Source organism: Stegostoma tigrinum, chromosome 11 (assembly GCF_030684315.1).
Source record: "Stegostoma tigrinum isolate sSteTig4 chromosome 11, sSteTig4.hap1, whole genome shotgun sequence".
Classification (NCBI taxonomy): Eukaryota; Metazoa; Chordata; class Chondrichthyes; order Orectolobiformes; family Stegostomatidae; genus Stegostoma; species Stegostoma tigrinum.
The window spans coordinates 41125626-41144811 of NC_081364.1; the positions used below are offsets into that span (position 1 = coordinate 41125626).

Genomic DNA, 19186 nt, shown 5'->3' on the forward strand with positions numbered 1-19186 from the left:
AAAGCTTTCAAATTCTATTCCACTGAGATACTGCATTTCTATAATACCCTATGGGTGTTCTACCCTTTTGCAACAATCAAAATGGTTTATTTCCACCTTCTACTGCAAAGATGAAGTTTTCATATCTCTGCCCAAGCAAATTTTCCTGCATTTAATGGTACAAAACATGATACATTTTCTTTTGAACATGTTTTTAAGTAAAGCTGCCTGGATGCAGACTTTAGAAATCTTCTCCCAGAAATCCTGGCTTAATAACTGAACCCTGGTCCGATAAAATGTAAAGCTTTTTTTTCTATTTTTCCTTTTTGCTGTAGAATCTTCGCAAAAATTTGTCTAAATTTGTTCTTTTCCATCTTGAATAAATTCTGCAGCCTTCCTGACAGTGCAACACAGGCAAAAATTATTTTTCTGACTGTTCACTGCCCCTCTCCAATGTCTCTGCAGAGCTTACTCAAGATGGTGACTGTGTTTATTTTTGAGAGATGAGTACTTTCCGAAGAACGGTCCAGACCTGAAACATTAGTTTTCCTGCTCCTCTGATGCTGCCTGGCCTGCTGTGTTCATTCAGCTCTACACCTTGTTACCTCAGACTCCAGCATCGGCAGGTCCTACTATCTCTGACTATATTTTGTTGCTCTTTTTACCCCCTTGTCTTTTCTTTCTGGTCTTTGCCCTGTTTTCATAAAGCATTTTTCCTCTTTTTCCCTTAGGGATATCTAAATCCTGAAATCTTCCCCACTCCCTACAGATATCCCTTCACTAAGACCTCTGCCTTTTTCTTAGTGTGGCTGATTTTTTTTTAACTTTACCCACACCCAGTATGTCCCTGGGTCTCTTACCAGTTTCCTAGTGAAGATTTGTCGCTGTGATCACCTTGTCATATTTTCCTATATTCTGGATTAGCCATTTTACTGCCAGCAAACATTCTTTCCAAATGCTGAGTGCAGAACATGTCGATATATCAATGGTAACATATGGACAACTGGTGAATCTCAACAGAATCAGCACTTGTCTTACTTGAAAAGTTTTTGAGATAGGTACAGGCAGCAATCAGCAGGCTTAATTACTAAGGACTCTTAGGAGTATACAGAATATATCTGCTCTCTGGGTACTCATGCAAATTTAATTGTCTCCAAACAATGATTCTGTGGCATCATCAGATTGGGTGGAGCTTAATGCAACATGAACATTAACCCCTTTAGAACTATCACCCCATCAATTTTGGAGAGAAAAATGTGTCTGAAGATTAGGCTGAGGATGCGTTTTCTGAGCAGGAAAGAGCAGTTTTAAAAAGGAATGAGTCAATATTTGAGAATTCTTATTCAGTTTTCCGCCTGGAATCAGGTCCAATCCTTGGCACTGAATTTACACCATGGACAGGGAAATCAGGCCGATTTCAAATCTAGATGTTGTTGGAAAGCAACTTCTGAAGTAGTTCTGAGGAAGGATCACCAGATCCGAAACATTAGCTCTGATTTTTTTCTTCACAACTCCTGCCAGATCTGCTGAGCTTTTCCGCCAATTTCTGTTTTTGTTCCTGATTTACAGCATCCAGAGTTCTTTCAGATTTTAGATTTCAAATCTATCCCAACCTGAATGAGAATTGAATCACATGGAGTTTGTATTAATTTGTTCCAAATCTATTCAACCAAGTGAGCCAATGGGTTCCTGAAAGAGTCTGAGTTCTGTGGTGACATATATTTTTCCATTTGTATTCCTACTAGAGCCAAGAATAGTGATTGGACAGACTTCAATCAAATGACTGACTAGGAATCACTCCTTGTTTTACAGTGTGCCGTTATATAAGTTGGAAGGATTTGCAGCTTAGTATGCAACCTGTTTGGTCACATCATGAATGCACATTCCCTGGTCATCAGATCCCTAATATTTGCAAATAGAGAATCATTTATAATGTCAGCTTTTGTGGGAATTGTGGAAAGAAGGTGAATGGTGGTAATAGGGAACAATGTACATAAGAAAAAGAAATAGGATTAGACAATCAGTGCTGAAGTTTGGTCCATAATTCAATATAATCAAAGTATATTTTCTGTCTCAACTCCAATTTCCAGCCTGGTCCCCAAATCCCTTGGCATCCTGATACTTAAAAACTGTAAACAATACCTAACATGTGACCTCAAAGACCAATGAAAACATGGTAAGATTTTATAATTCTTCTACTATAATCCTATTGCAATAAAAGCCAACATGTCATTTATTTTCAACGTTGCTTGCAGTAACTGCTTAATAACTTTCAGAGTTCCTCATATGATGCACTCAATACTCTCCGAAAATTAACATCTTAAAGTTTCACACTTTAAGTAGTATTTTCTTGTTACTTTCTTAATACTCAAAATGAATAACCTCATACTTCCCCACATAATACTCTTTTTGCCTATCACTTAACCTGCTTTATCTCTGCCCTCTGCATCTTCCTCATGGCTTCCATTCCCATCAAGCTTTGTATTTGTCAGCAAACATATAAGTATTAATTCTGATCTCTTTCCCAAATGGTTTGTAAATTGCTGAGGGTTCAGCAGTAAGCTGTGCAACACTCCACTAATCACACACTAGCAACTTGATAATGCCTGGTCTATCCCTACTCTTTGCTTCAATCCACTGTCCATGTTAATATATTATTCCCAACTCCATGAACCCTCAAACTTGCATATTAACGTTTTATTTGACACCATGTTGAGTGTCTTTTAGAAATCCAAGAGTTGGATTTTATGGGGGTGCTTTACTATCACCTGCTGAAAAAGAGGTAAGGAGGCCACCCATGATCCTAACAGCTACCGCAGAGCAAATTAACATTTGCAACTATATTAGTTACTTTAACATTGGACTTCCACTCGTATCTTAGAAGCTTGAGACCAATTGAATTCATCGGCTCCTCTAATTCCAGAAGCACTGTGGTAATTTTTAGGATTACAGACAGTTCTGTGACACAAAGGCACCCAGGTAATTCAAGGGTCACAGGTCACAAATGCCATGTTGTGAGACCAGGTTCAAGAAGTAAAGGAGGAGGGCGAAATGGAGGATGCTGTCAATGGGGTTGCCACCAATGCAGCCAGCAGCTGGTAAAGGAGGTCTTCTCACTTTTACATGACACCAGCCTGCACTGCTAGGGACCTTCACCTGCCCAGGTGAAGTATGGCTAGTGGTGAGATGATACCTTTAAGAGGGACTCAATAGACCTATGAGATGACCAACATGGATCCTGCACCCCATCATAGTTCAGACAGGTCAGGAACTGGTTTTCATGTGCCCACAATTTTCAAACCCACCACAGGCCAGGGCAAAATCCAATCCCATGAACACTACATCTGTTGGCTCTCCTTTATCTACCTTCCCAGTTATACCTTCAAAAGCTTTAATAATTTTTTGAACATGATTTCCCTTTCATGTTGATTTTGCCTGAACAAACTGCTATGATTTTCTTAGTACATTATTAAAATAACTTTGAAATCAAGCTCCAGCACTTACTTGGTAAATGATGTAAAGTTAGCTGACCTGGAGTTTCCTCTTTCCCATCTCTCCCCTTTCTTGTATGGCAGTATTACATTTTCTAATTTCAAATCTGTCTTGGCAATTTTATCAAAATTATTACCTCTTTTTGTGTTGTTAGTTTATCTGCCTTGTTACGAATTCTTCATTTATTTAGATGAAGAAGCTTTACTTTTATTTTCTGCCACTATCATTAGCAGGATTTTGTTTGTTGATTTAGTATTGCTGTTAACCTTTGTATTTACCCAAATCTCAACATTGCACTATTGCACTGAAATTGTTCTTTAGACTTCCAAATTTACTTTCACTGAATCACTCTTTTAAGTGATTTGTCTCATGAATGAGATAAGCTTAGTGAGTTTAGGGGATAGAAGAAACATTAGATAGAGAGATTAATATTCTGGTAACAAAGGAAAACATGGGCTTGGTGGGCAAGAGAGCTGACTATGTATTCCCAGTTGTGGCGACAAAATAATCATTGAGACCCTTGACATGACTGTATAAGCTGAATCTGAAGGTAGAGAAACTAAAGGATTCGGAAGGTGGTGGTGCTGGAGAAAATAATCCCAAACTGATGCCCTTTGGGATAATCCTAAACTATTTAGCAGTATTCATTGGTAGGGCAGACTGAGACTCAGAGGTGCTTGATGTGATCCATATTTGGCTCAACTAGGTTTCTGCCACACACACCTAAACCCATTGGGCTTGAAAGGCAGAGACTGTGGCCATATCTGGTGGGGAGACTGAGACTGAAGACAACAAAGTCCTTACTGATTGCCAGTTTCAGAAGGGCCATGTCAAATAAACATCCATGGACTAGGATGATGGTGCAAGGCTCATGACTCAGACCAAAGAAGAAAGCATGGAAGTATTTTCCACAAATGGAAGTAAGCATACCCTGGCATTTGTCAATTAACATTGATGTACTTAAGTTAAACTTATCAAGATAATTTTTGTACAGATATAGGAAGAACCTTTATCCATTCTTGTTGTAATTTCAAGCTCAGTACTCCATGTCCATTTCAGTAATCTATTTTCATCAGACTTAAAACAGAGGAAAAAATTAGTTTTAGGTAGCACACCACTTAACATTATTCAGAAAACTTATTCCTTACCATGAGTTTACTTAAACATGTATCAGCACGTTCTTGAAGGAATATCCAGGAAGCATCAAGTCATGGCTTACAAAAGCTTGGAGTATGCTAATATCTGTTGTGGTGAAATCACATCTAGCCCACCTGAACTTTTTAAATGTGTGATAATAGATGTGCCTAAAAAAGCAGACCACTTATTCAATAATAAGATAATAAAATGTGAGGCTGGATGAACACAGCAGGCCAAGCAGCATCTCAGGAGCACAAAAGCTGATGTTTCGGGCCTAGACCCTTCATCAGAGAGGGTGATGATGAAGGGTCTAGGCCCGAAACGTCAGCTTTTGTGCTCCTGAGATGCTGCTTGGCCTGCTGTGTTCATCCAGCCTCACATTTTATTATCTTGGAATTCTCCAGCATCTGCAGTTCCCATTATCTCTCACTTATTCAATAATAGCAGCCAGTTTGGCAAAAACAGTTGAAGAGGTATCCAGCTCAAAGAGGCTGAGAGCCCCAAGGCCCAGTAACCAGGCAACAGACTTACTCCCATCCTGAAATAAATCCTAGTTTAGTAATTAGAATTTGTGCTACATTAGCCGTGAATAAAAATGTTTGGAGTTCGAAAGTAATTGTAGGGTAATAACCTGGTTATTCTGTATTTGATCATTGTCCAAAGATACCAGAATAGTAAACGATTGATAGCAATTCTTTAAGAGGAGAGGACAGCATTTATGTTGCTGCTTTGGTCACTCTATGTTCATGTGGACAGCAGGTTTCTTGAAATGACCAGCCAAGAAAATTCATTTTTGTGTTTTGTACCTTTTGTACTGGAGCTGTATAAATGTTTAATAAACATATATTGGCACGTGAGGTTTCATTTGCAAGTTGTCCATCTCTTGCAGGATTATGTATCTTTGTACCGCAGAGTGCTGCAGCAAGCTGTTAATTACCCACGATTTATATTGACATCTAAAGCAATGCTTCAAAATGAAACTGCATACTGTACAGTGGTCCTTATCATGCATGTACCTAATTATATCAATGGCCTACTTCTGCCCGGAGATGCAAAAGAATATCATTAGCCATGACTAAAGAGGATCTGTTTTCTATCCTAGAATCCATCCTTTAAATTTTCATTCTCCTGAGTGACCATCTTAAAATAAAGGAAAGCTTGCATTTATATAGCACTTTTCATGAAACTTTGGATATGTCAAAGTACTTTACAGACATTTGATACATTATGAAACGTAATCTTTGTGGTAAAGGTGGAAAAGCAGCAGCTAATTTTCACTAAGCGAACTCCTCACAAAGTGGTGTGATTAAAAAATACTGCCTTTTTTTGTAAGATTGATTGACAGAAAAATTTGGCCAGGAAACCAAGGATTATGCCACCAATATGCCTCAAAAAATTGCCATACAATCTTTTATGTCCGCTCAGGAAGGTGGAAGGGCCTGATGGATTTAAGGGCTAACCATACTTTTATAATGCTGTCAAAATATGTGGAACTGGAGCCTAGGTTTGCAGTGTTCCAGAAGATCTTAATATTCTCTGCATAAGTCTAACTTTAATAAAGCTTTTTAATATTCACTTACAAGAGTGTATACCTGATCTGTCTATACAGTGGCAGAAGCTGATTGGTTCCTTAGAACCGGAAGCAAATAGCTAGAAGAGTATGAAGTGAAGTCCGGAAACAGCTGGTGAAGGGTGAGGCAGTTCAGTGATCTTACCTGAACAGTGGTGAAAACATCTGAAGGGAAATGGAGCAGCAACAGAAAGCAGCAAGTGACCGACTTCAAGGCCTAGCTAGTCGCCAAACCATGGAAAGGGAAAGCCTGTACAAAAGCTGGAACAAAATGGAAGAAAACCCACAGCAGATAGCATGGCAAGCAACTAGGAAATTAGTCACCAAAAATGAGTAAGAAAATGAAGGGTCTAGGCCTGAAACATCAGCTTTTATGGTCCTAAGATGCTACTTGGCCCGCTGTACTTCTCAAGCTCCACACTGTTATCTCTGACTCCAGCATCAGCAATTCCTACTATCTGTGAATGAAGTGATGTTGTCTACTGCTTACACAGAACCCACCAAGGGCAGGCAGCAACTGCAACTGCAACCACAATCACAATCAGATGAAGAGATTCCTCCTTGTAAAGAAGATCAGTGAAGCAGGAAGAAGACCTTACGATATGATTGAACCAGTATAATTTAATTTCACACTGGGTGGCATGGTGGCTCAGTGGTTAGCACTGCTGCCTCATAATGCCACGGTCCCGAGTTCAATTCCAGCCTTGGGTGACAGTATGGGGATTGCACATTCTTCCCCATGTCTGTGCGAGTTTCCACTAGGTGCTCTGGTTCCTTCCAGAGATGTGTAGGTTAGGTGGATTGACTTTGCTAAATTGCCCATGGTGTCCAGTCTAGATGGGTCAATCATGGGAAATGCAGGGATAGGGTAGGATAGGGTGGTGGTTCTGAGTGGGATACTCTTCAGAGGGCCTGAGTGGATTGAATGGCTTGTTTCTTCACTGCAAGGATTCAACATGAAATGAAGTGAAGCTTCCTAAGTTCTACAACTAGCAAAGACATTTGAGATGTCACAGATTCTGGAGTTTGAAAAGCCTTTTCAATCGTATGACAAGGGCTATCACAGCTCCAACACAAAATCATTGACATTGAGGCTTTAGGCAGGAAGGATCATGTCTATCTTCAGTGGCAGAAACTAATTGTACATAACAAATCTTTATAATCATGCACAAAGACCATCAACGTAAACTTGACATGTAGAGAAAAAATATCAAACCTTGGAGACAGCTCGTCAAGTGATTGTTCAACAGTGTAAAACAAAACTATCCAGAGAAAAGGTCTACTTAAATCCAATTTGATCACCCCAGTATTCAATGTTGAGGAACTGTTGATGTGCACAAATAGAAACTGAAGGCTCCAATGGAATGCCACCGGCAGGCTATGAATAAACTCAAGGATATTTTTCAGTCCAAAACTAAAAGACAAAATTATAGGGCTGTCAGAAACACCGCATATCTGACAAAGCACAAATTTAATCACTTAAAGGAGCTAAAATTGATGAAGGGTTAACAATTGGTGCAGTCTAATTACCTCAAAGAAAACTTTGTCCTAAAAGTCTAGCTATTTGCAATCACACAATGCTATCAAGCCTTGAAAAAGAACAAATTTCAAATGCTTTCCAAAAATCTTGTGTAAGTAAGCTTCCAGCCCACTCCATGACAGCGCTGAGCTCTCATTAATAATGAGAGACACATTCAGAGAAAGTAAGAACTGCCGATACTGGAGTCAGAGATAACATAGTGTGGAGCTGGAGGAACACAGTGAGCAAGGGAGCATCAGAGGAGCAGGAAAGCCAATATTTCAGGTTGGGACCCTTCTCAGAAAAATGGACACATTCATCTGTTTCACCCTCCAAAACAACTGCGGATGCATTGCAGAGACTGGAGGGCGTTGGGGTGAAGAATAAAGAGTTAAATATTCATAGTTAAATGTTAAAGATTAAAGGAGCACCGTGAACAAAAACACGAGGAGGTGTGGAGTAAAGGTTCAGATATACCTTTATTATAAGATTGAGGGATTTAGTTAGCATGGATGGCTGATGAGTGATGCCAAAAGCATGGGCTCAGTTCCCATACTGGCTGAGGTTACCATAAAGGACTGTCATTCTCAACGTCTCCCCTTGCCTGAGGCATGGTGACTCTTACATCATCTCTCTTTGACCACAAAACAGCCCTATTGTCCAGTGGAACCATGATAACATTACCTATTTTATAAAGATATCAGAAATCATGTGAAATTGGCACCTGAGACTGTAGGGTTCCAGAAAATCCCCATTCTTAAGATTCCTTGGATACTGCTATCTTTAATAAAGGCTGTTAATGTTCACTTCATATGAGTACAGATCCAATCTTGCAACAGGTCTTGGTTTAATATCCCTTCTGTAAGATGGCTCTCTAACAGAGCAGTCTTCCCTCAGCATTGCACTGGATTATCAGCTTTGGTTTTTATAGTCAAGACCTATATGGGACTCAAACATTGGAATATTGTGATTCAAAGGCAACTGTGCTACCAACTTAACAATGGTTAACAGAAATAAAACAAAATAAAATAAATGGTGTTGTCATTACTGTAATAATACACATCTAAAAATTATTATGAACAAGTAATGATATAAACATTCTGGCAGCTTTTAAACTTTTTGTAACTATCAATGGAAATTTGGACTCAGCCAAGATCACCTCAGGATATCTGCTCTCTGTATAACGTAAACTGTGGAAATTATTTATTTTCTAGTTTGGTTCATTTTTGGTATCAATGTTCGTTCTAAAGTGACATGAAATGTATCGATCTTGAACAACAAATGATTAGATATGGCCATTGGACAAGAATAGGAGAATAAGAAAATAGTGCAATTTGTCACGAATACTGGGTATTTTGTTTTAAATTACACCCTCTAATTTAACGTGAAGTAGAAAATTCCAAAAAGAAGGGGAGTATGAATTCCAGCTTAATAACTCCACTCAACGATAAACCGAAGTCATTCTGCTGCCATGGAGAAACTCAATTTGAAATACATCAAAATAATGGCTGTTCATTTTAGCATCTTTACTCAGGATCTTGTAGAAGAAAAATGCTGCTGTTTTTAGAATGGGGGAGACAAAGAAGCTGCTGCTATAGGGAGGAAAGTGAATTGCTTCTTATTAACAACCAAGCACATTACTTGTGAGAGTTCAGTTTTGCTAAAAAGCAAGGTAAAAGAACATATGGGACTCTTAGAAATTTAAGGAATGGTAAAATGTCTTGCTGGTGATAACTGGTCTGGAAAAAGTGAATGACTGTCAGAAGGCACATGGATGTTTACATGTGGCATGGCCGCGAAAATTGACCATGCTGGAGAGCTAGGAATGACTGTGGAACTGTTTTTTAAGGCTACATTAATATCAGAAGCAATATCTTGCTTCAATTCATTTTGTAAGATGTATTTCAGCTGTATTAGTTAATGAAAAGGTAACTTTACATTATTTTGATGTATTAGTTACTTCTTAATTGTGTTTGATTCATGTTTATATCTGTTGATTTGTTGCAGTAAAAGCCTTAAATCTTCTCCTTTGTTTCTTTCAATCATTGGCTGGGAAAATCATCTCTTTTTAAAAGTTAATACACTTTGCAGGGAGTTTAGCAATTCGGTATATGCAAGAACTGTTTAATACAAGCTATTAAAAGGTAACAACTGTGGTTGGTATACCCCAAAGCATGATCAGGTACATTGGTTGGAATCTTCCATTCTGGAGTACAAGCTCACCAACGGTGGGTAACTGGGAGCAACTTCTGCTTGAGGACAGGTCCACCCTTCTCACTTAATTATGTGATTTTCAGGTTATTACATATGCGCAGATGATGAACGAATTTTGTGATAGGGAAGGGCAGGAAGTCAACATGACTCAGCATTATCTGATTGAGTCAAAGTTCATGACCCCATTGACAGGCTTTCATTCCCTGGAAGCCAAAAGCATCACCCAGTGGATATCAACAGCTAAATATTCAGGGTCTTCCACCCTGCCCTGATCAGCCTACCTCCCTTCCTCCAATCGACATCCACATTGGTCCAGACAGATTTCCACCCTTTGCCAGTCTTCTTGGCCTAAGATTTTTACACTCCAGTCTCCCTCCAACGATCATCTTCTGTCTCCTATAAGAGATAGACTATTGCCACACAATTTCAATAATGGCAAGGAAGGTACAAATGCTCTCCAGTGACTACTCACTTCAAAATCCAGGAGGATGACTATCTTGTCTGGTGCAATCCACTTTTGTGTAGTAGTGAATGTAGAGGAGTGTATTTCTCACTCGTATAGCTGTGAAGGGGAACTTAACTCTGCCAAGATAACACGCAACTAGCATACACGAAACACAAATGCATGCAAAATGGATTCTCAATATATGCCATCAGCAAGCACAAATGACTTTACAATTCCGAGGACTGAATTGCAATGTTTCATCCTTTATTTATTATACTAGTTGGAGTCATACCTGACAGAAAGGAAAACATTGTGGTGGTTGGAGGTCTGTCATCTCAGCTGTAGGACATGTCTGCAGGAGTTCCTCAGGGTAGTGTCTTTAGCCGAACTATCTTCAGCCTTTACATCAATGGCCTCCAATATAAAGCCCGAAGAGGGGATGTTCACCGAGGTTTGGACAATATTAAACACCATTCGCCACTCCTCTGTTACTGAAGCCATCCAGATGGCAAGATCTGGGTAATTTCCAAATTTGGGCTGACAACTTGCAAGTAACATTCATGCCACAAAAGTGCCAAGAAATAACCGTCTTCAACAGGAGAGAGACTACTGATTGCCCCTTGACATTCAATGGCATTACCAACATTAATTCCCAAACTACCAACATCCTAGGGGTTATCATTGACCAGAACCTGAACTGGACTAACCATGTAAAAATAGTGGTTACAAGTGTATGAATCCTGCAGCAAATACATTTAGCAGGTTGAATTTAACATAGGGTTATCCACTCTGGTCAACAAAATAGAAAGGCAACTTATTATCTAAATGTAGAGAAATTTCAGTGTGCTTCAGTGCAGAGGGATCTGGCCAAATAGGTTAATTATTAATCTAGAAATATTTCTAATAGCCTATTCTAAAATTTAAGAGAGAAGGCTTCCTAGAAAGTCATATTTGCCAATCAAGCTGTAGGTTCAGACTAGAAAGCTTCCAAGAAAAATATGTTACAGAAACAGGCACAAATATGCGTTTGTCAGAGATAATGGGAACTGCAGATGCTGGAGAATCCAAGATAACAAAGCGTGGAGCTGGATGAACACAGCAGGCCAAGCAGCATCTTAGGAGCACAAAAACTGATGTTTTGGGCCTAGACCCTTCATCAGAAAAGGCGGATAGGGAGAGGATTCTGAAATAAATAGGGAGAGAGGGGGAGGCAGATCGAAGGTGGATAGAGCTCCTCTATCCATCTTCGGTCCGCCTCCACCTCGCTCCCTATTTATTTCAAACATGTATTTGTGTCTGCCTTCTGCATCTCTAGACACAGGAGGATTCTAAGTCTATAGCATAATTAGTAATTTCACTGAGAAATGATATTAGCTGGTGAATTTAATAAGCATAACTTTGGACTGCCTTTATTATTTTATCTACGTCATTCAGCTTCCGCTGGCTTCCAGTTGGTTCACATTGACATTGCACTCACCGTTCAAGACTGCGTCTGTGTCAGCGAGGATCATTTATAGGGTCAAAATTCTGCGGATGCTGGAAATCTGAAAGAAACCCAGATGATGCTGGAGAAACTCAGCAGGTCTTGCAGCATCATGGAGACAGAAACAGAGTTATGGTCATAACTCTGCTGTGACACTTCTTCAGAGCTGAAAGGTGTTGGAAAATGTTTATTTTTATGCTATTATCATAGACAGAGGAGGAAAAGAAGGCAGATGGTGTAGGTGCCCAGAGCAAAAGATAAAGGCCTTCCTTTTGGTCTGATGTTGAACTCCCAATTGCATTACATTCAATAAATCGCCTTGACCTCATGCTAATATTTCTGCCTTGCTGCATTGTTTCCATGAAGCACAGCACAAGTCCTCTTAGTTGAGATGTCATTAATGTTGGGGCATCGTTTTAAGGTGAAATGGGAGAGATTTAGAGGGGATTTGAGGAATTTTGTTTTTACCCAGAGGGTAGTGGGAATCCAGAATGCATTGCTTGGGATGGTGGTTGAGGCAAGAAACCTGACAATCTTTAAAAAGTATATAGATGAATTCTTGAATTGTCAAGGTTAAGGATGAAGTGTTGAAAAGTGACACAAGTGTAGATAGGTCAGTGCAGACTTGATGGGCTGGAGAGGCCTCTTCAGTGCTGTGTGATTCAATCAATCAATGGCTGTATTTCCATCTAGGGACTTTTAAAGACTGGAGGCCTCAATATCACAGCGTTGTCTTGTTTGGGTCTTGCTTACTTTGCTCTTAGTAGAGAGGACCAACTTTCTCACTTTCATGCCTTAATTTACATGCATTTTACATCTCTTTTCCTCCATCACCACTGTGAACAACAATTTCATCTTTTACACTGGGTCTCTACACTATCTTCCCTTTATCCTTCTCTGCTACTCTCAAAAGTATATTAAAAAATATTTTCCAAAGCCTTTCAGTTTTGAAGACATCAGACCAGACGCAAAACGTTAACTTTGTTTCTCCTCTGATGCAGCCAGACCTGCTGAGTTTCTCCAGCATTCTCTGTGTCTGTTTCATGTGTGGTGAGATTTCTTCTTCAGACTAGACAGCCTGTCTTACCTAACAAGTCCCCAGAATATGTTACCATCCATGTCATCACATTGCTGATTAACTTGTAACCGTGTGAATCCTTGAGCTTATACAAGCCATTGTAGTACATACTATCTGGTCATTTATGTTTCTTAAGAGGAAATCTTGGTAAATCTTTGACAATAGATGTGACATCATTTTTCGCCTGGATGGTCTGTATTTAATAATAGCAATATTTGGACTGCAGCCATTTCACATTTTGGTTATATCATGATCAGTGAAAATCAATACTTATATACAAATGATAACGCTCAAAAGTTTTTCTGCTTCTTGCAAAGCTTAAACTTAAAGAGATAGAAGGAATTTCCGATGCTGGAGAATCTGAGATAACAAGGTGTAGAGCTGGATGAACAAAGCAGGCCAAGCAACATCAGAGGAGCAGGAAAGCTGACGTTTCAGGTCTAGACCTAAACATCAGCTTTCCTGCTCCTCTGATGCTGCTTGGCCTGCTGTGTTCATCCAGCTCTACGCCTTGTTGTCTTAAACTTAAAGGCCTTGGTTTTGACCATCTTGCCCATCTACTTGCCTAGTGGGAATGGTGTGAGTGAGAGGTTAAAATTAAGTTGAGTTGAATTACCAACCTGACAGCATTCTGTGGTCTAGGCCCATTTCATCTTCACTGAAGTTCAAATTAGCTGAGGCTCCTAGTTTAGATGGGCAGAAACTATATTTGCATTTTTTAAAAAATGATAAGATCACATTGTGACACTGGTGAAACAAAACTAAGGTCCATGACAATTCCATGCTACAAGCATCCTGACAGTTGAACCATGACAGGAGACAACAGCTGGCCAAAAGAGGCCAAGAACCTAGCTCTAAAAACATAATCTTATCAGAACTTCTTGTGAAATAAAAGGAACAGATGTGTGACCAGCAGGCTCCACAATAAGTTGTATGGTATCCTCAAACCCTCCCTGCCCCATTTTCCCAGCATCATTAGCAATGGGAACACCCTCCCCCCATGCATATCTGTATCATGATTTTTCCCCACCTACTCTTTCCCTCAATCACCATCACTTCCACATCCTCCAGTTCCTACTAACTGTTCCACAGATTGTTCTCATAGTTCCTGCAATCAAATTACCCATTCAGTGACTTAGCTGTGGATCTAATTGGATTTGAGCAAGGTTCCAGGAGCATTTTAAATCTCTTTTTTAATGGAAGATCATTTTCATCATGACACTTCAACATGAAGCAGTAATGTTAGCAAGGATCAAAGTACTGATCATGCAAATGCATATATAGAATATTTATTACAATATAGTAGAAGCAGGCACACAGATCCTGAAGTGCCTTAAATTTTAAGGAGTTCGAAAACTTACACATTTAAAAGCTTTACTTCTAACTAATTTATTCTACAGAAAGCTTTCTTCAACCCATAGTGTTACTCTGGTTGTGTTCATACCTGATAGGAAATATGTGAAAAATAGAAGCTTCTTGATTTGTTTATTTTCACCCTGAAGTTTGAATGTTGGTAAGCACTAAATTTTCTAAGCTCATTCTTAAAAACACGAATAGACTTTGTGCAAAACTGTCGAACGTGCTGTTAGAACATCTCATCATGCATGGTGTGATTGGTATTAATTAAACATGGTTTAATCCAACAAATGTACACATTTAAACATAGATAATATTTTCAGTGCTCTTATTCTGCTGATTTATGTATTTGGTTCCAGACCTGTGACAGAGACCGACAATGTGGAGGAGGCATGTGCTGTGCTGTCACTCTGTGGCTTAGGAGTCTACGAATATGCACACCAATGGGCAATGAAGGGGACGAATGCCATCCTCTGAGTCACAAAGTTAGCACTTTATATGCTTTGTATACTAAACAGGAGTTAACAAGTTAGAGAAATAATGCATAATGCAGAGTTACCAGTTCAAAGTCAAGTCTGCAATAATGATAGCATTTTCGTCAATTTACTTGCATCTTATATTTAACTATAAATATATGATGTACAGCACATTAGAAGAAATGTTGATTTTAAATAGCTGTAAAAATGCAAGTTAAACCAGTTAAGAGTGGACATCATTATTTATCTTACGCAAACCATTGCAATACTTTTAACCCTTGGACGACCAAGAAATTCTTATATCTTTGGATTAACCTGTTCTGTAATTTCTTTTAGCTTAACTACAATCTCAATGAACAAAACATTAATGTTATAGCAATAAAGCTACTTCAATACCAGGAATAGCTTTACTGCTGTGATATTAAAACTAAAGATGAAAATATCTTCTTAATATTAAACATGTTGCATGCAGCTCATACTTCATGTGGCTTTAGTCCTGTCACATTTGTCCGTTCCCTCTTCCAGTCCACCCTCTTCTTGACTCACAGTGAACAATGCCTCAGAAGAGTCTGCGGTCTATCATTCACAGTATAAACACTTAAGTTTGGTTGTTCCATGCCATTTGCTTCCAATTCTCACCAACCTTTTGCTTTTCAAGTTTAATTTTACTCACTTTTTGTTCATTTTAACATCTCTTTATTTAGTCATTCATGGGTGTGGGCATCATTGACAAGACACTGTTTATTGCCCATCCCTAACTGTCCATGAAAGGGTATAGTGAGCTGCTTTCTTAAACCACTGTAATCCATCTATTGTAGCTATGCCCGAGTGCTGTTAGGAAGGTAGTTTAAGGACTTTTACTATGAAGGAATGATGTTATTTCAAGTCAGGATGATATGTGGCTTGGAGGGGACCTTGCAGTTGGTGATGTTTTCATACATCTGTTAACTTGCCCTTCTAAATGATAGGAGGCCACAGCTTCAATGTCCTATGCATGCAGTTCATTGCTAGCTTCCAGAAACATAGTATACACAGAAGAGAGCTGTTCCATGTATAAATCTTCCACTATTAAATGTGAAAATATGGTTATATGAGATCCTTACTTCAAACATAAACATTATTCCATAAATTTTAAATGGCATAAAATAATTTATGTAAATATTTTCAATTTTGTCATTATTCAGCTGTGTGCCCAAAATGCTCCTTGCATCCTCAGTAAGTAAAATGAAGCACCTTAAATAAGGTCAGGTTTACTCACAGATTTGAGCCTATAGGTGGGAGTCTGGAAAAGCACAGCAGGTCAAACAGCATCCGAGGAGCAGGTAAGTCAATGTTTTGAGCGAACCCTTTGTCAAGACCTGAAATGGTAACTTTCCTGCTCCTTGGATGCTGCCTGACCTGATGTGCTCTTCCAGACTCACACCCGTAGACTCTGGCTTCCAGTGTCTGCAGTACTTATTGTCTTCTAACTCACAGATTTGGCTCTGTTTGGACTGTTTGAGACCACAGATATTTGGCTCCTCTGAAGAGTAAGAACCAAAACTCAAAAGAGAGAAAAGAAGACGGAAAAGGGATAAAAATTGTTTAAGAAAGATTTTTTTCTCTCTCTTTCTCTCTGGAGTGCAATTATGAATTTAAATACAGAGGTTACAATGACACATGCATGAAGACAAATGCTGGGAGCTGTTTTGTAATTTGCACCATCTTAAAGTGAATCATTCAGCTATTGTGTAGGAGGAAAGCTCAAATTTATTTTAACAGCTCCAGAATAAATGTAGGATTAGTTGCACCATTCCAAATAAACGCGTGCAAAATTCCAGTACATCTGTAATTCAAATTTGTGGAAACTTTTAACGATTTGTTTGAAATTTTGCTAACCTGAATAAATTCTAAAATCTGTTCCATTACTTTAAGCTAGATGCTTTTTAAAACCAAATTTAGGTTTTCAATTGTTGCTTGTTGTTTCACTTGCTTCAAACATTTGGCTATATGAAGCTCCTTTTCCTTCTAATGACTCATAGAGAAACAGCAAAGAGAAATGAGGAGAGATCAAGAATCCTAAGACCCAGGCCATTACAATTTTCTGCATTATTCATGGAAGCCATTTCTCTATCAAGGTCCTGCAAAGGCCTAATGTGGCACAAAGTACAACAACACTGTGTTGACAGAATGGTGACAATTACAATCCACTGACAGCTTCCTACATCATTCTTTGAACATCTTGCCTCATTTGTTTTCCATGCACTGCTACCTATGACAGCCATCCTTTGAACACATTTTTACTTTCTACAGCAGTGGAGCATATTTAGTGGAGTTAGCAGTTTGCGTAGGTTCAGAGATAACACATCAAAAGACATTAGGTGACTTTAGTAGGATTAAAATTAAAATTCATTTGTTAATTATCTACTCGTGACCACGTCCTGACAAAAGAAGAGAGACATGGTTGATGCTGCCAGCAGCCTGACCACTACCTCAAGCTGTTCAGGTCATCAGCATGAAATCAGCAAGTTGAAATTACTGTGATGCCTGTCATTGTTCTTTTCTGTTACACAAGTTCTATCAGTAATCAACTGCATCATTCATTCAACTGAAGGCAAGGTATTAACTTCACCTATTCCCATAATACTGAAGGCTAAATTTTCAGGAATATTCATGATAAATATGCAGGAATAATTGTAGATTACAGAATGAATTTTTACTTTTGAGAGTGCTACCTAAAGTTTCCTATCACATACTCTCCATAGGGAGTCATGTTCAAAGATAGTGTCAATCAGAACAAGGATTACAATTTTGTACTGCTGATTCCTTTAACCACGATTCTTTGAACTGATGTTTTGACTGTCCCTAACAGCTCCACTTTGCACTCTGTTTCTTAAGAAGTGCCAAACCAAAGCCTCCTGTGCTTATTTATCCAACCAAGTAATTCGGAATGCAATATGCATCACACCGCTGAGTTTTTCCAGCAACTTCTGTTCTTGATCCATCACACAAACTTGGTTTCACCAAACTAATTTACTTTTTAAATTGTGTAACACAGATTGCAATTCTACAAGGGATGTCTTTAACGATGAAAAAGTGTGAATCACACACCATTATCCAGACGATAGCTTTAGCAGCAGAATATTAAGCACCTCCATTAAAACAAGCTGTTAGCAATTAGTTTCAACTTAAGGTGCTGCCCTTAGCAGCCTCTTTGTACCTTGAAAGATTTTTTTTTCAACTTTAAAGATGAAAGCATGTGGTCAATAACTATGTATATTTATTTTGTAGCAGAAATCACTATCCAGTCATGTTTTTTTCCTGCTATCTTTGCTGAAATATAGAATCATAAAATCCCTACAGTGTAGAAGCAGGCCATTCAGCCCATCAAGTTCATACCAATCCTCCAGAAAACATCCCACCCAATCCCTGTGATGCTGCATTTCCCATGGTCAATCCACCCAACCTGCATATCTTTGGACTGTGGGAGGAAGCCCACACAAACTCAGGGAGGATAAGCAAACTGCATATGGACAATCGCCTGAGAGTGGAATCAAACCCAGGTCCCTCACCACCGAGCCACTGCTGCCCTGCTACAATCTTATCTGCTACAACTGTAGTCCAGGTTATGACTTATTTACTAAACAGCACGTGGCAAGGAAATACAAAATTTATTGAGCTAAGTAAATACCTTTTCATAAATCTGTTATTACCCAAAGTCTTTGTGTGGATGGTTTATGTATCCTCCTTTACTAGAAAACTTACGTAAATTAACATCACTTTTTATATGGCTGTTGAAGAGATGTTTAATAGAATCAGGCAAAAGAAACAACTCACTTCATCATTTCTGAAATGCAACAGTAGATCTTTTGTCTGACATAATATTTCTGGAAACATTTTGAATGATATCTTGGGGAAGAGAGAAAAATCACTTCCTGCACCTAGAGAGTTAAAGATTAATACTTTTGTTCACGCTTATAAGGATGACATAACATTAATCCTATTATTTTTACCTGGTTCACTGAGATGATCATTTTGCTTGCCAGGATCTTCTGTTCTGTTCTTCAATCTCTTGTCTCCAGGTACTTTTCACTTCCTTGCAGGAGGCATCAGCAAGCATGCAAAAATTCCAAAGTGTCTTAGTTACTGTGTAAAAACCACAGCTTGAAGCAATTGGTAAGGAAAATAAGTTTCCTTTCTTCAGGCTTTTGATATTTTACTTGATAGAAAGACACACCATCTACACCTTGCAACTGTCTGAAGGCTTTTGCCAAGCTATTCAAAGATGCAGAACCCAATCAGATGCTGTTGTCAGACTGATGACCTTCACCGTCTACAACAGATCACAACTTCACAAATCAATCAGGAACCTGTCGCTGGCCAAGTCTCACTTTGTACATATCCCCGAGTGCTAGCCAGTCTGCAAACCACCTCTCCCACTGTTTGAATGTGACTTAA

General features: G+C 38.9%; 1 protein-coding gene across 2 annotated transcripts in view; it reads left to right on the forward strand.

Annotated features, from left to right (window-relative positions):
* The window catches only part of prok2 (prokineticin 2), a 133293-nt gene that overhangs the window by 104467 nt on the left and 9640 nt on the right, over nt 1–19186 (forward strand). For both annotated transcript variants that reach the window (XM_048548203.1, XM_059649647.1), the window contains exon 2: nt 14633–14758. In XM_048548203.1, the coding sequence (XP_048404160.1) occupies nt 14633–14758 (126 nt within the window). The remainder of the gene's footprint in view (nt 1–14632; nt 14759–19186) is intronic.